General features: G+C 48.3%; 1 protein-coding gene across 2 annotated transcripts in view; it reads left to right on the forward strand.

The window, feature by feature from the left end:
- KANSL1 (KAT8 regulatory NSL complex subunit 1) overlaps positions 1–21386 on the forward strand; it is a 104631-nt gene that overhangs the window by 13253 nt on the left and 69992 nt on the right. For both annotated transcript variants that reach the window (XM_027702225.1, XM_027702224.1), the window contains exon 2: positions 10533–11919. In XM_027702225.1, coding sequence (XP_027558026.1) covers positions 10616–11919 — 1304 coding nt within the window. In that variant the 5' untranslated portion in view covers positions 10533–10615. The remainder of the gene's footprint in view (positions 1–10532; positions 11920–21386) is intronic.

Below are 21386 nucleotides of genomic sequence, written 5' to 3' on the forward strand. Positions count from 1 at the left end.
CCCCCCCCCGCCCCGGGGAACCGCAGCACCGGGGGCGGCGGCGCCGCTTTAAATTGAAAATTCCATCCCCGGGGGTCCCGCAGGGTCGGGTCGGGGCCTCTCACGTGGCCGCGCTGCCCCCGGGGAGGGGAAGGGACGGGCGGGAGGGGAAGGTTGAGGAGGGGGGGGCCACCATTCCCTAACCTGGGGGAGAGGGGTTGGAGGGCGGGGGGGGACACACACACACACACGCGAAGTTTTAAAAGTAAACAGAAAAAAAAATTTAAATTGCATAACCTCAAATCTTGCAAAACGCGTGGAAGGGAGCGGGTCCTCCCGCGGCCCCAAATCCGGCTGGAAAATAGGAGCGGAGCGGTGCCGGTAATCCCGGTGGGCTGTCACCGGCGGGAGCCGTGTCACCCGGGCGCTCTCCCTGCTCCCGGGGTGCACAATAGCGTCATTTTCCAGGTGGCTTCGAGCTCCAAAACCATTTCCCTCCTATTTACTTTCCGGCCGCATATTTTGTATTTTATTTATTTCGAACCGATCCAGAATTATTTTCCCCAAAACAAGCTGGAAGAGTCCGGCTATCCTGAAATGCTTGCTGTGATCCCTACGTGTGTTTACTTCCATCATGGGATTAGCATCTTCTAGTGCTTGATTACGGAGAAATTTCCGTCATTTGGGGTATAAATGGGGGTCATGTAGAAGGAAAAAGAAAGCGGTAATTATATCGGGAACTAACCTTATTTTCTCCCCAAAGATCAGACCCTCCTTCCAAACGGAGGTGTCATCCCTTCGCTCCTTAAATTTGTGTCCAGGTGGAGCAGGAGGCAGGCACTCCATAGATTATATTCCCTGTTATGTAAAATGCACTTGAATGACAAACTGTAGTTTTCCATGAAACCGGTCAGGATATGGGAGGAACTGCAGGTTTTTTATTTGTTTTGACTGACCATTATATTTTGAACTGGTTTGGGCCACGGCCGTGGTGGTGGTTACATCATGTCATGTGTTGTGTACAGGGCGCTTTGTGCCTCTAAAAATAAGGTGAGGAAAAGGCCCGTTTCTCCCGGGGTGGGAAAGTCGGGAAGGACTTCTGTGTGGGTCGGTCCCGCTGCCAGCGGGGGGGATAAAACATTTTGGGGGGGGGTGGTTAAGGTGTGACGTGTGTCCGTGCGTGCGACCGAACCTCTGCCCTGGGGAGGAATCCGGGGGTCTGTTTGTATAGAAGCGTTTTCTCTTTAAAACCATATTTGTCCTTTTTATAGCCTTTGTTTTCATGGAGGAACCTCCGATGCTCTTCCCTGCTTTAGCGTAGTCCTCTTGGATTTCCATTCTGGCACGGGAACAGCGACGCTGCTCAATCTCATTATATATATATATTTATTTATTTTTCCTTTAATTGAGAAGTCAGCAGCCTTTTAAAATCAGCGAAGGGGGAAGTGAAATAGAGTTGACCTGGGGGCGGTGAAGGAGAAGCTGGGGGAACCCCCAGTTTGCTGCTGGGACCAGGATCCCGGGAGCTCAGTTTCCCTCCCCTTGGTGTCGGCCTTCGCCCGCCCTCGGAGACCAGATATGGGCGGCGTGTTTTTTGGCGCGGGAGGGACGGGGATGGTGGTTTTTTTTTTTTCCCCTGTAGCCACACTGCCAAGGTAGCACAGCTGTGTAGGGCTTAATGGATTGATATGCTGCAGGAGCAGTTAATTGTGGAACTTGGTTGTGGTCCTGTTATAGCTGATTTGTAATGATTTAGCAATGAGGATGACTTGTGTTCGTCGTCAGAGGTGATAAAGCAGCAGATGACCAGGCAGATGTGGCTGTGTGTGTTTCTCTTACGCTTTTTTTCCCCCCTCTTTTGCCTCGTATTTATTTTTTTTTGTGCTGTATTTCAGTCTCATTTGCTCTCGGAGATCATCCGGTAACCGGAGAGCTGGGGAGGTTCTGACATCACGCAAGGCAGGGGTGAAAACTGAGCAGTTCTGTGACCAAAGTCACTTCCTTTTGCCCTGTTTATAAGTTGTGTTTTGGTGAAGGCCACTGCCATTATCTAAGGAACGCTTGGAACAAAGACTGTCTCTGGAGTTCCAGCACTCCACCCTTCCCTGCTTGGGCTCCACTCGCTGCCTGTCCTTAGGAACCTCTAAAGGCTTTTCCAGGGAAGATGAGACTCAGTGTGCAGTGAGGTAAAGATAAGGCCTGAGGGTTCTTAGGCCCAGCCCAAGGGAAAGGGTAAAGCTTGGGGAGTGGGAGGAAAGGGCAAGCAGCACATATTTTGATTTATGGGCCTCCCCCCCACCCCCTTTCCATATAATTTCCCTTTTCTGGAAAATTATATCTTTCTGTTTTTTGAGAGTGGGTCAGTGCTATCTCTGCCCATCCTCATTTAACCTGATCTTTTGCATTTTTTGTTTCTTTTTTTTTTTTACTGGACTGTGAGGGAAACAGGTGGGCCAACTTAGGCCTGAATGGGAATTTAATTCCTGGAAGGGTCTCAGGTGGATCACATAGTGATCAGACCAAATAATAAGTGAGTTCTGCACGCCTGCCTCTCTTCACAGTGTTTATCCTTCCATTAAAAGAGCCTCTGGAATGGCAGGTGATCTGAGAAGCACCGTTTCCGCTGCTGCATTTTATAAATACCATGTCCCAGCTCATGACTTCCAGGAATACAATGTCTATCTGGAATGAAAAGCAGCAAAGGCTTGGGTTGAGAATCCTCCCCTGTAAACAGCGGTTTAACTGCGTCTTTGAGGATGCAGTTTTTCTGTGACAAATCGTTTAAATTGGAATAAAAGCTTTCTGTTCTTTCTCAGCTGGGCCAGGAGTTGTCATACCCAAATCACCAAGAGTCTGGGTGATGCAGGCCTTGAGTAAACATAATTCCATTAAACCCTGTGCGTGTCCTCATCAGCCCGAGTTCAGAGCCGTGTTTTTGGAAGAGGAGAGTTTGGATAAGGTCCCGTTTAGTTTTTTTTCAGGGAAAGTTAGAAAATCAGTTTGTATCTGCCCTGCCCCTGCTGTCAGCAGGTGACTATCAAAGGAGAACTCAATTTGGAGAGTGAGACAAATGGAGAAATGGGATATGTTAATAGCTGGGAGGACTTAATTCTGGAGAGCAGAGTTTTGCCAGCGCAGTGTCAGAATTTAACAACGAAAGTGTGCTGTTTATCTGATAAAACGAGGAAAAATGGTAACAAAATCGCTTTTCAGGAGGGGAAATGGGAGCAGCTGTCAGCCCGAACAGGCCTCGTCCTTATCTGTGCCTGAGTTAATCTCTTGCTGCAAACTTATTTTTTTTTTTTAGATGTGGTGGAAAGGAAAGTTTAATTGAAATACATATTTCTGTATCGGGAGCTGCTTCGGGCCTCAGAGGCCTTAGCAGAAGGTGGACCTGAAAGATTTCTCATTTTCAGCTCTACCAAACGTTGGGAAACGTCTCTCTGAAATCTTTATAACTTCCTGTCGAGGTCTGCAGCGACAGAGGATGCCATGGGAAGGTGGCTGTGAAGTCGCCTTGCACTGAATGAGGAACAACCAACCCAGCTCAGGCCGAAATTACGGCTGTGAGAGGGAACCTGGGATGAGTGAGGGAACATCACCTTCCATTAAACGAGTGCCTCGGTTCTGCAGCTCGTGTCAGCTTGTTTTTAGCTGCTGCCATGGCAGGGGTGGTGGGCTGTGCTCTCTCCTCGGAGCAGTCAGAGCTGGGAGCTGCAGTCAGCTGAGCAGCCCTGTCGTGGGGAACCCTGAGCTGAACTCCAGGCAGAATAAAGTATTGAAACTCAGCTGAGGCTGCCAGATTGGGCAGGGATCTGGTGATTTGGGACACTTAATTCTGCTGCTCTCTGGGCTGTTATTTCCTCTTCAGGACATGGCAAGTTATCCCAAGGCACTCCAAAGGACTTTTTCTAGTGACAGTCTATGCCCTGTTCTAAAACATTAAGTGTAAAATATGAAGTATTAAGTTGGTGCCACTTATGAGTTGGGGGGGTGTTAAAAGTTTTGGGAACAATCATATGCTTTTGAGCAAAGGTTGGTATGACTGCACCTAGTGAATGAAAATGTGTCTTTAAAATTAAAAGGCAATTCTGTTTTTTGTTTAACTTGCTCCCTGAGTCCTGAGTTCAGTTTTTCATATTTCCTGGGCAGCTTGCCCAGATTATGCGAAAGAAAAACAAAATCTCTCTGATACTGGATGGGGGAGACCCAGATTCCACAATTCAAGCTTTTTTATTTTATTTTTTATTTTTGACTCTGACAGGCTGCTGCTTTCTGCAAATGTCCCATTATTGTTTTTTAAACCACATTTCCTTTTGATTCGACTCTGAACAGCAACTTTGTTCTGTAGAGTAACTTAACAGCAATGGATATTTTTATCTCCAGCTGCTTTGTTTTCCAGGTGAAGGTGTTTGTGCCTGTAATTATTCACCTTTCCAGACTTTTGTTTGGGGAGATGACAGTTAATGTTGCTTTGTGGCTTTTGTTTTTCTTTCTGACATCATATTGATGAAACCTCCTTTACCTCAGATGATGCAATTGATTTGGTTTATTTATATCCAGTGAGAATTCACAGGCATAAGAGGGAATTATTCTTGCAGAAGGAGGCCTCAGTTGCTGCTCAGAGCTGACCAAACCCTGCCACTTGTGTGGACCAGCAAGTGGAAACAGCAGGTTTTAGTTGGAAACAAATAAAAGTGGAGCTCAGTAGCATTTCTTAATATTTCTGGCATGTTCTTACTATTAAAATTCTTATTTTCCCAGGGAGATTAGGTGCAAGTCTCTGGTGTTAATAGATATAGAAGGTACTCATGTTTTATGTTGTAAAAATCTGTGGTTCTTATGTATGTTCTTCACCTTTTTTTTATATTAATATTAAAAAAAAAAGCCTGTTTCTCAAATGTGGGTCACTGTAAGCACACAGTCTGCACGTGATAACTGGCTTATCAATAAGGTGATCGTCCTGTACTTGCCTGTCACGTTTTCCTTAATTAAAGCTTTGAGAGTTGCCTCTCATGTAAATCTCTTTCTAAATGGGTAAACATCTGTCCTACAACTATAAAATGTTGGAAGGTGGTTACAAAAGGCAAGTGGAAGATCTGCTGTGCAGAATAGGTGGAACTTTTGGTAGGTGGACGTTGTGGATGTGGAAAATACTTGCAGGGCTCGGGGAGTGAGCTGTTGTGTGTTGTTACCTGCTGAGGTTAGAAGCACAAATGATGTGTTTTACTTGCAAAATGAAGTGTGGAGGGATTTTATTTCAGCAGGTTTGGGGGTTTTTTGGTGTTGTTTTGTTTTTTTACCGCTGAAACATCTTTGTAACCACACGAATTGAAGAGCTGGCTGCGCTCTCGATTTGCAGTGGGGGAGGAGAGGGGAAGTGGGAATTGGTATAATACTCACTTCCTTCAGGGTAACTTTGCTTTTATTTGCTTTTAGCAGCACCTTTGTGTAGGTCAGGAAATGGGTGTTGGGGAGGGCAGAGCTTTGGGGGTGAAGAGGTTTGAGGGTGTTGTGACCTGGGGGAGGCTGGCACTGAACAGGGAGGTTATTTGTCCTTGTGTGTGTGTGTGTAAGTCCTCCTCACAACCATCCATAACCTCCTCTGCCTTCATTTCTCATGCCAGTTTTAGGAGAAGGGGAATGTGCCCAGGTGGGTTTGGGTAAGGGCCTGGCAGGAGGAAACCTGGGGAAGCAGAGAGGCCTTGCAGCAGCTCCGAGGAGCAGTCCCAGCGTGGCTGGAAACTGGGCAGTGGGGACAGGAATTTGGGTATAATATCAGGGATTTAGGCTGTTAGTCAGGGAATATAGGTACATTTGTGTGTGTCACCAAGCAGTGATGGGAGGGATCGAAGGCAGAGGTGGGTGCAGGGCTCAGTGGTATGAGAAGGGAGGCCTTGGTGGGATTGATGTCTGGGAGGAGACCTGCTGGTGGGAGAGCATGGAGAGCCCTTCCAGAGGGAAACTGGAGTGACTCTTGAGACTACTCAGAGTAGTCTGAGTAGTTCATGATCTTCTCATGAACCTCACTGGAAGCACAGGTGCCTGGTTTCTCCCCTGGAAACTCTGGGCACAAAGATTTCAGCAGGCCAAAACTTCCTATGCTCATTTCGGGCTTATTTTCTGAGGTATTGCACAAAATCATGTGCTTGGAAAGCCAGTTCTCCTTTCAAGGCCCGATTGTAAAATTGGGTTTTAAAAGCAGACGGTCTTGAATAAGTCAGCACAGTGAAGGATTGTTTTCAGGGGTGTCATGACCCGGGGTATAGTGTGACTGGGCTTGTTCCTCGTGCCTCCTCCAGCATCCCATCGTTGCCTCGACCTTATTCCCACTCTTCCCTCTGCTCTGTCTTGGGAAAGTTTGAATATTGGTGTAGTTGCCGTGGAGTTGTGGGTGAAGCCTCCTGAGTAGTCCTGGTGCCTTTCCTCCCTCAGTGGCCTCCCGTGCACTCCTTGGGAAGCGAGGGAAGATGGGCGAGTTACGGTTACCCTGGTTTTACCTGCTTTCTGCAGCCTTTCATCTCTGCTCTGTTAATTACTGCTAACTGCTCTGGCAGTGCTCTAGTTTTAAAGGGAAAATGAAGAACATTCATTCAGTACTAGCTAAAGACACACTGTAAACACCACGTTGACCTTCCAGAGGCAGCTCCTCTTGGATCTTCCCAAGTGAAGTCCAGCACAAGGGTTGTGCCATGGCTGCAGAAGGCAGGGCTGGAGTTGTACCGGTGGTGGAACTGGAACAGTATCCAGGTACTCTGGCAGTTGTCTCCCAGCAGGAATTGTGGCAGAGGAGAAGCCTCTTGGTCCTGCACGTGTCCCCTCGAGTGCTGGGAATTGTCCACCCTTGGCAGGGAAACACTGAAAAAAGGGACCTGTGGGTGCTTACGTTGATCTGCTGATACTGAGGGGTGGCAGCAGTTTGGGTAGAACTTGCCCACAGGGTTTGGGTCCCAGAGGCGGACAAAAAATCTGGGAGAATTCTTGGAATTACTGTCAGAATTATCAGAATGCTCTGAAAGGCCCTCAGACTGTGTGAATGACCTTCTCTTTCCATTCTATAACCTTTCCAACTTTTCTTTGTTCCTCTTTCCTCAGAGATGCCTCACCTCCCTCTCCAGTTCCCTGTTAGGAAATTCCTGATAAGTGTAATACGGCTTTAATAACAACCCAAACTTATAAACAGAGGGAGGGAACACGCTTACAAATGTTCCTTAATGTTTTTTCCAGGGGTTGGTCATGAAAGAAGAGATTTAATTCAGTGTTAGAGAAGCCAGTGCTGTCCAGCACGCAGAGAGTTTATAAGAACCTAAATAAAATAAAAAAAATAGAGCCAATAACTTTTGGAGGTCATATTTAAGCTACTAGAACAAAGCCTTATTCTTAGGGGAGGCTTTCCAAGCTTCCAAAGTATTTTAAATGCTGTCCACCCAACGAAAAGTGGAGCCAAGGAGGTTTGGAGTAGCTTAGCAGGAGGATTTTCTGTTTTCAAGTGAGTTTGGTAACCCGGAGGAAGAGGCATTGTCGAAGTTTTGTTTCCGTTTTCTACTTCTCTTAATTTAACTGAGCCGATGACCTGCAAATTTAGGTCATCACCTAAAACTCTCTTCAGCCTGGGCAGACTCCTGAGTGACTGCAGTCCATGTGTGTATGTTCAGAAGGAATCATTTAGCACCAAGTGGAGGGTTTCTGCCCTTTTTGCAGCTGGGTGTTTCCAAAGCTGCTGTGGTGAAGAGCCCTGGTCCCGAGTTTCCTCTGGAAGGGGAACCCACGTGTTTCTGCGGAACTGGGAGAGCCCGTTAGGGACAGTCACTCCCAGTGTGTGTGTGTGTGTCTAGTGAAGGCCTTGGAAGGAGGCTGGAGTGGAGGAAGTCTTTATTCTGTCAGTCTTCCTCCCTGCTCTCCCAGGGGCATCTTAGCTACAAGTGGAAAGTTCCCTGCAAGTTCCTTTTTTTCCTTTTCTCTCTGAATAGTCATGTTCAGTTTTTATTTATGGACCCAAGTGGTACCTAAGAGCCATTTTCACTGAGTGTGGCCTGAACTTTTAGGCTTGCAGATCCTTACTCAGATCCAGAGCGTGGGCAGCAGGTGAAGGGGGTGAGGCTGCTCAGGTGAGACCCCCCTGCAGAGCTGCTCCAGCCCTGGGGAACAGCACAGGGAGGATATGGAGCTGTTGGAGTGAGTCCAGAGGAGGCACCAAGATGGTCAGAGGGATGGAGCAGCTCTGCTGGGAGGAAAGGCTGGGAGAGTTGGGATTGTTGAGCCTAGGGAAGAGAAGCTTTGGGGTGGCCTTCCAGGACCTGAAGGGGCTGCAAGAAAGATGGAGAGAGACTGTTTCCAAGGGCCTGGAGTGTCAGGACAAGGGGGAATGGCCTCAAACTGCCAGAGGGCAGGGTTAGAGGGGATATTGGGAAGGAATTGTTCTCTGTGAGGGTTGGGAGGTCCTGGCACAGGTTGCCCAGAGAAGCTGTGGCTGCCCCTGGATCCCTGGAAGTGTCCAAGGCCAGGTTGGACAGGGCTTGGAGCAACCTGGGATAGAGGAAGGTGTCCCTGCCCATGACAGGGGGTTAGAACTGGATGGGCTTGGAAGTCCCTTCCAACCCAAACCACTCTGTGATTCTCTGACTGTGGAAGGCCTGAGTTTTGGCCCTGGTGAGGAGCCAGCCAGCTGGCCAACGTACACAGCCATTGGAAGCCACTCAGAGCAAATAATTTTGGGCATGTGCTGTGAGCCTTCCCCCCATGGGAACATGGGTTTGTTTCTCTAACTCATCTCTGACTTTTGACAAAAATTGAGGGTTTAGTACTTAGTGTTTTTCAGCTCTAATGTCTTGCCTGTGGTCCCTGTTGTGGGGGAAGCACCTGGGTCTGACTCTGGGGAGCAACTGTGGTGCAGCTGGATGAGGCTGGAAACAAAACTGGCTGGGAAATTTGCTTTGCTCAACATATTAAAACTTCAGATAGTCCTCGCTTTTCCTGTAAAGTGGTGTATTAATTTGGTCATTGGGATGTGTTAATGAACAGCTACAACAAGCTTATGCAAATTTATGTGAAATTAGAGAATTGGCATATCAGGCAAGAGATCAGGGCAACTTTTTATTATTAAATTGACATTGAGGTATCTTATGAAAATGCTAAATAACTTCAGCAGTAAAAAGAAAATGAAGTAACTGTTGCTCTGGCAGCACAGCCTGTTCTGAGGGTTATTTGAATGCTATTTAAAAAGGCATTTAAAAACACTGACACCTTCAGTGGTAAAGAAAGAGGGTGAATAACCAGAAACTTGAAGGCGGGTGGAAGGTGGTTGCAGAGTACAGGAATGAAGTGTCTTGGGTTATTTCTCTTAACTTGTTTGCTCTAGTTGAGTTAAGCCCTGGCTTGCTCTGACAGTCAGCATAGAACTGCTCTGTGTGTGTGTGTGTGGGTTAATTTTTATCCATGCTCTGGAAAGGGAAATGGGAATTGCTAACACTGGAAATCACCTGGCTCATTCGGAAATGTACTTCTGGGAAAGTAGGTTTCATATACACCAGGGAAGTGCCTTTCTTCAAATCCAAGGTTTTCAGGGAAGCAGTGGGGTTTCTTTAGCTACTGGGAGTTTTAGCATATGGAGATTTGTTCCCATCAAGCCCTGTCTGTGTTCCATGTTATAGTTCTAATTTGTCATTTTTAACACCCCTGAGCTGGCAGTAGAAGCAGTAAAAACTGTTTCATAGGTGTAGCTCGGGGATTTTAATGATGAAGTTGGTGAGCTGCTGGCACTGAGGAATAGGTGTTTTCAGGGCCAGCCCTTTCATGGAGGCCTGAAAGGATTCTGGTGTGCTCATGGATATACTGAAAGATGGGAACAGCTGTTACAAACAGGCATTATAAGACAGATATTAAGCTATTAGAGAGTGCCCAAAGGAGGGCAGTGAAGATGGTGAAGGGCCTTGAGGGGAAGCCGTGTGAGAAGTGGCTGAGGGCACTTTGTCTGGTCAGCTAGAGAAGAGGAGACTGAGGGGAGACCTCATTGCAGTTCCAGCTTCCTCAGGAGGGACAGAGGAGGGGCAGGCCCTGAGCTCTGCTCTGGGGGGACCAGGGACAGGACCCAGGGAATGGCTGGAGCTGTGTCAGGGCAGGGTCAGGTTGGATCTCAGGGAAAGATTCTTCCCCCAGAGGGTGGTTGGCACTGAACAGGCTCCCCAGGGCAGTGGGCACAGCCCCAAGGCTGCCAGAGCTCCAGGAGGGTTTGGATGATCCTCTGAGACGTAGGGTGTGACTCTTGGGGATGGTCCTGTGCAGGGCCAGGAGTTGGACTTGATGATCCTTTTGGGTCCCTTCCAAGTTGGCATATCCTGTGATTAAGTTCAGGAGATCCTGAGGACCAGCTTGTGTGCTGCTGCTTCTGTTTCCACCTGCCTGGTGCCCAAGTGGCCCCACAGAGCTCCAGGCTGGGGCTCCCGGAGGAAGGCAGGCATTGCGTCCACAAGTCTCACTGCCGTCGCCCGTCTTGTTCGGTTTATTTTCTCTCAAGTGCGATTCCTAACTGTGTCTTTTCCCCTTCCCTCGTGCAGGCTGCCCTCGGGAGAGGCAGTGGGAGGCAGTGGAGCTGGCCTCGGCACCGGGAGAGGCTGGACTTCCCGTCTCTCTGTGCTGAATGGCTGCGATGGCGCCCGCTCTCACTGACGCAGCAGCCGAAGCTCACCACATCCGATTCAAGCTGGCTCCCCCGTCCTCCACCTTGTCGCCTGGCAGTGCCGAGAGCAACGGCAACGCCAACAACATCCTCCTGGCTGCCAACGGCACCAAAAGGAAAGCCATTGCTCCGGAGGATCCCAGTCTAGATTTCCGAAACAACCCGACGAAGGAAGAGCTGGGCAAGCTGCAGCCGCTGGTGGCCTCTTATCTCTGCTCGGATGTAACATCTGTCTCTTCAAAAGAGCCTCTGAAGCTGCAAGGAGTCTTCAACAAGCAGACAGTCCTTAAATCTCACTCTCTCTTATCTCAGTCCTTCTTGAAAACAAGCGATCTGTTGGGGAGGCAACCAGTGTTGGAATTCACTTTGGAGAATCTAAAAACAATGAGTACTAATAGCCAGCCACCTCTCCCACAAGCGCCTGTCAATGGCTTGGCCAAGAAATTGGCCAAAAGTACCAATTCAGACCATGAAAACTCTAGTTCTCTGAATGGTGGGAAGTGTGCTCCTCCTTCTGCTGCCCTCCAGACTGTTGACTATAATACGGGAGGTTCTGAGTTGGGGGACTTGAAGACCGGGTTGACCAATTGCACTCTTCCACACAGAAGCCTTGATGCAGAGCACACGACTCCCTTTAGCAATAATAGCACTGCAAATAAATCTTCCCTTAATTCCACGGAGCAGCAGTGGGTGCTCGAGGGCGGCAGTGGAGAGACCCGGCTGCCCGGCGTCGCGAGTCGCTCCGACTTCGGGAGCAGCAAGTTGGAGGAGCAGAAACCACCTGTGTTGGCTGGTCACCACAGCGCCCTCGACTCCGAGATGAGGACGAGGGCGCTGCTCCGGCGGCAGGCGGACATCGAGAGCAGGGCCCGCAGGCTGCAGAAACGCTTGCAGGTGGTGCAGGCGAAGCAGGTGGAGAGACACATCCAGCAGCAGCTGGGTGGCTTCTTGGAGAAAACTCTGAGCAAGCTTCCAGCTTTGGACCCGCTGAGGCATCGGAGCCAGCTGATGTTGACCAGGAAAGCAGAAGCAGCCTTGAGGAAAGCTGCGAGCGAGACAGTTACTTCAGAAGGCCTGAGCAACTTCCTGAAGAGCGATTCGATATCGGAGGAGCTGGAGAGGTTCACGGCCAGTGGAATGGCCAACCTGAGATGCAGCGAGCAGGCGTTTGACTCGGACGTCACCGAGAGCAGCTCGGGAGGAGAGTCGGACGTTGAGGAAGAGGAACTGACCAAAGCAGACCCAGAGCAGCCCCATGTACCACTGTAAGTAGCACTCGTGCTTGTTTACTTCTGCTGATGGGCAGCAAAGTAGATATATGTGGGTTTTGTAGGAACGCTAAATTTTGGATGGTCTCGGATCAAAGAATTGTTGGAGCTGGTGTGGTGTGATTTGCAGCACGTGCTGCACTGAAGATAAAATTCCTCATGCATATTGGAAATAGCCTTTGGTGTTTGTGGAGCAGCAAGTCCTGGAAATACTGGCTGGCTGGAGTGGTGTGAGCTGCAGATACAAACCCGGAATGCCATAAACACATTCTCTCCAGGATGTGTTGGACCTGTCCTCTGAAATTAAATGTTTGCTGTTTTGCAGTGGGAATGTTTGTAGTAAATCTGTTGTGTAAAGTAAGGCCAGTCTGAATATCAGTACCTGGCAGCATATTTGTGACTCGGGAATTATTTTATTTGTTAAGTGAACCGGCTGAAAAAAAAAAAACCAAACAACCCTCTGAAAGGATTTGGTCCAAGTGCCAGCAAAAGTGTGAAGTGTGTTCTCCTCTTGAATGTGGGAAATTATTGCTGAGAATTTTCATCTTGTCTGTGAGTTGCATTAAATGATGACAACAGCTTCATAATTATGTTGTTAACTGGATGCTGTTTGCATAAGTATTAGGTGTCAGTTTGTGTGTGGAGGAGGAGGATCCTTGTCAAGGCAAAAGGTCTTGAGACAGGTCAAGGAAGAAGGGAAATTTTTCTTCCAAACCCCAGAATTTTCCAGTATTTCGCACAAATCTCTTAAAAGGCCATATTCTGTGTGTAGTCTGTGTGAAATCTTGCTTGCATCAGTAGATGATCTCTTCCACCCTGATGGACCTATTGAACCGAGACCTCAGTCTGTGAAGTATCGCTACGGTCGACAAAAAGCTCCCTGCAGCAGGCACAGGGGTCCTGGTTGGAATGCTGATGGCTTTCCCATCAGGGCTGGAAATAGCCACCAGGGCTTTCACATTCCTGCTCTGCTTTGGGTTTGTTCAGATCTCTGTGGAGAAATAACCAAGTGGACTCAGAGACCTGTTGTCCAGAGCTGGTCTGTGACACAGATTTTACTGGACTGGGTAGATGTGAACAGTGTGGGCACTTGGGAACTTCAGCGCCCTCCAAGCACACACTCATATGGATGAGTGCTGATAACCAGATGTTACAGCTCTTGGATATTAAATTCCCACTCAGTGTCATATCGTGTTTTGGGATGGTGGCACAGGGTGAATTTCTGTATGTGAAGCTTTAGATGTGGTGTGAGTTCGGGTTTCTCCCAGGGCAAAGCTGGTAGCTGAACATGTGATCCCTCCTGGCTGGGCATAAAGGGGTTCTTGTGCTGTTAGAAACAAGAGTTTAGTAACTTTATTCCTGATTTATAACGTCCACAAACCTACCATTGGGATTACTAGCAAAATTGCATTTATAAGTCTTGTAATAGCTATTGGAGGAGACATTTGATTAAAAATCTGTTCAAAACAATATTGAATTTCCCCTATTTGTGGGTTTCACGGCTTCACGTGTTGTCTGGCAAAGTGAAATATCTTTGCCACTCCTCTTAATCCCAAGAGGAAGTGTGGTATTCAGAGACACGACGCGTGAAATTCTTTGCTGACTTTTCCGCCCTTTGCGTTCGTTCCTCGTGCCTTCACGTCCCCAGTACCCTTAAAAAGCCAAAGATTGGAAAGCTCATAAAAAGACTGATCCCTCTATTGTCTCTGAGTTCAGAAGCTGGTGTGTGTGCACGCTGGCATCTAGGCCAGGTCCACCAAACCTCGTTTAAAGTTGGTGCCTGTGGGTATTTAGTAATTAGCAGCCCCGGCATTGACCGTCCTGTTGGATGAGTGCTGTGACATTGGGGCTGCTCTGCCACTGCCCAGGCTCAGTGCGTGTTGGCACTCCTTAGAAACTCAAGTCGACCTTAAGAGCTGGTACAAGGCTCTAAGTGCATCTAAATCTCATTCTTTTCTAGTAGTGCTGAGAGGCAGGAAGGGGAAGAGCCGAGTTTTCCACTGGGAAGCCGCCCTGGGCCAGCTGCTTGTACAGAGCCATTGTTGTACCTTGGTGTGAGTGCAGAGCCTGCTCGAGGAGGGCTGGATTTTGCATCTTGTAGAATTTACTTAGTAGAAGGAAGACTTGAACTTTGACTATTTTAATTTTGGTTGTGAGATGGAACATCTTAAGTGTGTAATGGAGATATTCCAGAGCACCCGGATGTGTTCCTGTGTAACCTGGGTTGGACTGGATGACCTCCACAGGTCCCTTCCAACCCTAACTATTCTATGATTCTGTAAACTTCTGTCTCATTCCACAGTCACCATCCCTTGGCTCTGTATTGCCTCTGGGTGCCTCTGCCTTCCCCCCAAAAACTGCTGCTTCCTTCTAGACCTTCAGTGAGAGTTGTGCTGCAGTTTTCCAAGCCCACTGGCACTGAGGGGCCATGTCACCAACTGCCTCTGGGATTCGAGTAGGAGCAGGCAAAAGAAACAAAGACTGCTTACATCATGCTTAGATAAGAGCTGACCTTTGAGTTTTTCTGGCGTGGTGGCATTCCAGAATCAGTATCTGGTCAAGGACAGACTTTGAAGCGTTTGTGCTGTTCTGACCTGCCTGATCTCGGCTGTGGAGCAGCATCTCCCTGAGGAATTACATCTTCCCAGCAGCGGTGGGGGTGGATCAGAACCTGGCAGGTCCTTTTAAAGCACTCCCAGATGCGCTGCCCAGGAAGGTGCCGTCACTCAGGTGCATAACCAGGCCATGGTTAATGCATAAACAAAGCAGGGAGGTGTTTGTTACACCTCTGGGAAGCCCTGCCAGCCATGGGCTGGGTTTAACAAGGTGCTGCTGGTTCTCAGGCAGCCGGTGGGGAAGGCAGGTGTGTGCAGGCAGGGTTGGGCTGTGCTGTCCTTGGGTTTGTGTCCATCCAGTACCACCACGTTGCACTTACCTGCTCTCAGATTGGTAACACAGCTCTGCCTCATGGCTGGGATCCTCTTCTGTGCCACTCCAACAGTGTGAGTGGTGCAGAGTGAGGGTTGGGAGGAGGCAGCTTTGCCTCTGCTCAGAGGTGGGGAGGGCAAGTTGGAGCCCAGAGAAGCTGTGGCTGCCCTTGGATCCCTGGAAGTGTCCCAGGCCAGGTTGGACGGGGCTTGGAACCTGGGCTAGTGGAAGGTGTCCCTGCCTGTGGCAGGGAGTTGGACTGGCTGAGCTTTGAGGTCCCTTCCAACCCAAACCATTCCTTGGTTCTCTGCTGCTGTCAGTGTGGTGGGATCAGGAAGTGCTGTTTGTGAAAGGTGGCTTGGAGCAGGGCATGGAATTCCTCCCATTGCTGGAGAGCTGCTGGCTGGAATCTGGCTTGTGTGGCCAAGTGATGGTTTAGCAAGTCATCAGAGAGAGTCCTGGTGTTTCTGTGGCCCTGTGTTAATACATATAAGTAGGAAATATTTCATGGGGCTGGTGCATCTTTATAGCAGTTGTTTTTCTCAGGCTGGTTGGTTCTTTGGTTTTCTTGTGTTTGCCTGTAGACAAGTTTCATCAGAATTTGTCAGTTATTTTTGACTGATTAGTTACTTGTGTCAAACAGCAACACAGGCATGAGCTGGTGAGAGGGAGGTGATTTAGTCTCTAATCCTCAACTTCAGTCTGTACCATGGAAAAATTTTCTGAAAAGGTAGTGAAACCAAATATTTAACTGGGACTTATCTTTTAGCTCAGGTTTCTTATCTGGAAAGTCACTGTTTGGTTGGCAGTTGCACCAACCTGCTGAGAGGGAACTGAAGTTCCTAGTGACCAACTTCTCACACCTCTGACTTCCCACAGGACCTTTTCCAGGGGTCAGGCAGTACCTCCAGTGTTCAGTTGTGGTTGTTTCGATGCCTATGGCCACGATGCCTTTAATTATTCCCGTGCACTTTAATTATTCCCATTTACTGGTGGGAAATCCGAGCACCTTCTGCACTTTGGTGTTGCAGTGAATCATTTCACAGGCCGTGTGTTGTCTCCTCCCTGTGCTGCGTCACGTTGTGCTGCCGGGATTTCAGAGTTGCTGGGCTTGGAGTAGTAATTAAGATTTCTCACAAAGAAGTGCTTTTCCCAGCACTAATTTCCAAGGCCTGTGTTGGAGAGGGATGCACATGGCGCTTGCACTGGGGGTTGTTTGAGGGGTGGTCGCAGTTGGTGCATCAGCTGACTGAGAAATGGGGTTTAGAAATTCTGGTTTTTCTCCCTCAGTTATGTTTTTCAAGCGAGAGGATGATAATAAAGCCCGTACCTCAAGGGCGATTAGATAGTATTTCTCAAATCTGTGATTTCATGGGACTGTAATTCAGATGGCAAATCCCACACTGTGATTCAGATGGCAAATCCCACGCCGTGGGGACTAAGGAAGCTTTTCCTGCTGGTCAGAACCACATTTCGCCAAATGATTTATGCAGAGCAATCCTGAAAGTTTATCTCTTACTCTTTATTTCTTTTTCAGTTACCTGCTTGATTTTTTGGGGGTGTTTTTTCTTGTTTATTTCTACCTTTGCTTGTAGGTGTGATGTCAGCACGGTGCTTAACTATATTTTTCAGCTATTTGTGAAAACTGGCATGTGCTGTACCTGAATTGCTGTAATCCACGTGCTGGTCAGGAGAGATGTCCCTTAAAGCCTCTTTCAGTTGGGAAGAGAGAGAGAGAATCCTGAAGTGTTCTTGCTTTGCATTTGAAAGCAGAACAATAGAACAGTTCATTGTTGAAAAATGCTTAATCAGGTATCAGTAAGTAGGACACTGCAAGTCCCTCTTGCTTTTAAGAAAAGAGGGTGAGTGAGAATAGGGTGAGAATAGGGTTGGTTATTTCTCGAAGAGGTGCTGGTCATAGTACACCTTTTATAGACATAAGGTGTCTGATAAGTTGTTCCTGACTTTTATCAGATCCTCGTGCAGCCCTCGCTGGAGTTGTGGCAGGGAGGGTTGGTGGGTTTGGGGTGGGTACGTTGCCGTCCACAGAACTTTGGAAAAGGCAGCATTGTTGTCTTTCTTCCAAGAGAGAGTTTGATGGTTTGGTTTAAATTTATCTTTTTAGGCTGAAATCCTGTTTGTTCGTGGGAGGGAGCAGAAGGGGAACCATGTCCCAGCCCTGGAAGTGTTCCAGGACAGGTTGGATGGGGCTTGGAGCAACCTGGGCTAGTGGAAGGTGTCCCTGCCCATGGCAGGGCTGGAACTGGGTGGTCTTTAAAGTCCCTTCCCACCCAAACCAGTCTGTGATTCTGTGATCCATCACTCCATGTTGGGTCACATGTGCAAGGAATAACGTTGGGTTTTGGTGCTGTGGTTCAAGAAAACATTGGAATTTGGTGTGTGGGGTGTTGGTGCAGACAGAGCATCTCTCTGGCAGGTGCCCTTCGTGCTCTGGCAGGGGTTTGGGTTGTTCTGTTTGCAGTCAGGTCTTCTTTCCCTGTTTCTCGGGCTGTGCTGAGCTGGTATATGGAAGATAATGTGGAGGACTGGGAATGATTTGGTGTCTGGCACTGCCAATAAACTGCTCTTTGTCTCTGTAGCCCTCACCCAGTGGGGCAGCAAGTAAGAACAGGCTGTAGTTCAGATGTTTTTAGGACTTGTGGGTGACACTTTGGATAGGGTTGTATAAATATTTACTTTACTTTTCATTGGAAAAAGCCTGTCAGAGCATCTGAAGCAGCAGAAACAAATTTTTCTGTGAAGTTTGTGAATGTGAACTGACATTAAAAACCCGATGTGGTGGTTGTGTGTCTCCTGTGGAATCGAAGTTGGTGTTTGAGCGAGGGAAAGGGGCCCCGTTTAGAGCTGATCTCCAGTGTTGAAGGCTAATATACCACTGTGGGGGATGGGGAGAGACTTATATTGTGTTACACCAGTGTCTGGGAGCAGCCACAGCTCAGAGCTGCGTTTTTATTTGTGCTAATACTGCCACAAGACCAAAAATTACTGCATGGCTGAGATTAGAATTTCTGCATGGCTGAGATTAAAACTGAAGCAATGGCAAACGTGGAATTCCTTAAAGAAGAGCTTGTAAAGGTACTCCCAGATGTCTTCCTGAAAGATTTGGGGTTCCATTCTGCAGTGAGATGGGCTTCCCTCCCCCTCCTTTGTTCTCTCCTCCAGCAGATCCGTTCTGGTTGCACTGGCTCGGCAGCACCAGACTTCCAGCTGGGGGAAAATGTTTTCCTTGCTGAACTGGCACTACCCCAAGAGATTTTTCCACGGAGCGTGTTTTGGGCACACCCTGGATGTGTGGGGCGTTTTGCAAGTGTCTTGTTTCAAAGGCTCGGAGAGCTTGGGTGGCTTTGCTGGGCCCTCCTCAGATAAAACACTTTAGGTAGGAGAGAACTTGGAAGATTGACTTGATTTTACTTGTTGGATTTCAGAATGAAAGAAAGGACTTGAAAATATAAATAGGTGAAGGCCTGTGCATTGACTGGGAATTCAGCTGGGAGATGGAAAGAGGAACATGAATTGCTGTTGGGTTTGCTGCAGTTGCCCTTCACATCCCTGGAACCAACTGGGGATGGTTCAGCTCCCCACCTCCCTCCAAGCTGTCTCTGGTTGTGGCTCTGCGTTTGAAACACTTGCTTTCACTTGAAGTACTGAAATGGTTTGCTGAAGTAACATCCAGCTCTTTTTTCTTCCTTTTTTTTTAAATTTTTTTTCCCCCTCTATTTCTTTTCACCCCCCTCTGACCTTCCCTGTGATAGGGTTACTTTCTGGAATGCCTGCTCCAGCTTTGACCTCGGCACTGAGCGAGCTATTTATGGGCAGGGTACCTGGCACAGGCACCCCGAGTTAAGGATTTGCTCGTGGTGCCTGGGACTTTCCTGTAAACCTGTGATTTCACTGCGTTGCATCAGCAGGCAGGGGGATGATGCTCTGGTGAGAGAGAACGTTTAAAAGGGCACAGACAGTCACAGTCTTGTGCTCTCGACACCTTCACTCCGCCGCTTTCACATCCACGTGATGATGACGGGGTGTCTCAAAAATTTCGCTGCAAATCGGTCGTGTCGAGGGTGGTTTCCCTAATTCCTGCCCCTCCCCAAAGCCAACCTTCAGCTTTGTGCCCAGACCTGCCTGTCCCAGCCCCTGGCCGTGGCGGGGAGGTCACCTGGTGATGTATTTAAAGCTCCTGTGTTGGTTGTGAGCCGCCAGGTTAGTGAAGGTGAACCCCTTGGCAGATGGCTGTTTGCTCCCTGATGCTCCTGTGCAACCACGATGTCTCAGCTGCAAAACGAGATGTTCCCTGTGATAGTGGTGGCAGAGCTCTGCTGGCACATCCCGTGACGCTCCCGCTTCGGAGGCACATTAATTTGTGCTGCCTTATGAATGAGCACAGGGTGCTCCCTCCACAAGTGTGTGATTCTCCAGGAGGCCCAGCCCATTTTAAAGAGTCAAAGCTCACTTATCTCTTAAATCTGTGCATCCTGGCTGTAAAATACATTCACAGAGCCATACAATGGTTTGGGTGGGAAGGGACATTAAAGCTCATCCAATTCCACCTCCCTGTCATGGGCAGGGACACCTCCCGCTAGCCCAGGTTGCTCCAAGCCCTGTCCAGCCTGGCCTTGGACACTTCCAGGGATCCAGGGGCAGCCACAGCTTCTCTGGGCAACCTGTGCCAGGACCTCCCCATCCTCCCAGGGAAGAATTTTTTCCTAATCTCTAATCTAAACCTACTTTCTGTCAGTGTGAAGCTATTCCCCCTTGTCCCATCACACCAGGCCCTTGGAAACAGTCTCTCTCCATCTTTCTTGTACCTCCTTCAGGTCCTGGAAGGCCACAATTAGGTCACCCTGAACCTTCTCTTCTCCAGGCTGAACAATCCCAGCTCTCCCAGCCTTTCCTCCCAGCAGAGCTGCTCCAGCCCTCTGATCATCTTGGGGCCTCCTCTGGACTCTCCAACAGCTCCATGTCCTTCCTCTGCTGGGGACCCCAGGGCTGGAGCAGCTCTGCAGGGGGGTCTCACCTGAGCAGAGCAGAGGGGCAGAATCCCCCCTCCCTTTGCTGCCTGTGCTGCTTTTGAGTTCTCTCCCACTTTTGCAGTGGAACAGTCAGAGGAATGAGAGCACAGGGGTAGTTTTGACACAGATTCACTGCAATTCCAGATGTCTGCTCAGTCAACACCGAGTTTCAGCAAGTTTTGAATGTCATTTTGCTGCTTAAAAAGTGCCTCCTGGCTGGGTGGGTTTGTGAAAAACGACTTCATTTGGCTGCTGGCTTAATGAAATATTCAATAATTTAAAACCGTGCAAAAACTAAAATACGCCTCCCACTATAATAGTGACCTTTTATTTATATTGGGCTCAAAACATTTGATCATCAAATTACCCAAATAGAGAACTAAGGAGGATCAGGGTTTTCCTTGTGCAGCAGAGCTTTAGGCTTTTGTGACATTTCAGCAGTTTCCATAGTAACACATAACGATGCTGTAAGAAATGTTGCAGGAATTTTATTTGTCTAAGGGAGGACTTTAAAATATTAATGGCAGGCAGTGTGAGTCGGGGGGAAGTGAGCCTGATGTGAGGCAGAGGGAAGGGATTTGATGGAGTGCCCAGAGCGAGCAGCCATCCGTGGATTGAATTGGTCTTGGCCAGCAAACAGGAGGAAAAGAGAGCTCCAGTCATCTCGGGAATATTTGCCACAATATTTCCTCTCTGCTGCTACAGGTGAAGCTTTGGGAATATTCTGCTGTCGTTTGTGCTTTGGGTCCAGGTAAAAAATATTTTATCTCTGAAGTGCTTCTCATCCCAGCCCGTGTGCAGTTGGAGCTCATCTCCCAAAGATTTGGAGCTGTTGCCCTGTTGGCAACATGGGGGGCTCTGAGCTTAGTTGAGATAAAATTGGATGTCTTCATTTAGAAGCCTTTGAGGCAGCTCACAGGCTCTACAGGCAATCTGCAATTCCTGAATTCCCTAGTGGCTCCCACTTAATGCCCAGTGTTGAGCTCGGGCTGATGATGTTGCATTGCATTAGCAAATTCAATCTGCTCTTGAGAGAGAACCAAAGGGGGTTTATGTAGATGCACATAAATCACAAAAAAAAAAAAAAAGGGAAAGGTTTCTTGGAGAAAAAGGGTTTAGAGAGGGATGTTTGTGTGCACATATTAAATGGGAATATATATTAAATATGAGTTGTGGGTCAGCAGCCGTGCTCCCAGCCCTGTATTCCCACCCATTTATGTTACTGGAGGCCCTGGAGGGCAGTGAAAAGCTCTGTGATTTAGATGACTTTGTAATTAAATCACCTGTAGAAACCCAGCAAGAAATTCCCACTTCCCAGACTGGCACAAAAGTCTTACTTCCATATATCTTATCTGTGTTTTTTGGTTTTCAAGATAGATATTTAATCTTTTTATTGTTAAGTTAGGAGTTAAGTCTTCTGAGCTTGTGGCAGCTTGTGACCAGGAAGCTGCCATGGGCAGTGCCCTCTGGATGGAGCCCATGGATGGCTGGAGGGTCCAGAGGGTC

Source organism: Neopelma chrysocephalum, unplaced genomic scaffold (genome assembly GCF_003984885.1).
Source record: "Neopelma chrysocephalum unplaced genomic scaffold, ASM398488v2 Primary Assembly neopelma1_182, whole genome shotgun sequence".
Classification (NCBI taxonomy): Eukaryota; Metazoa; Chordata; class Aves; order Passeriformes; family Pipridae; genus Neopelma; species Neopelma chrysocephalum.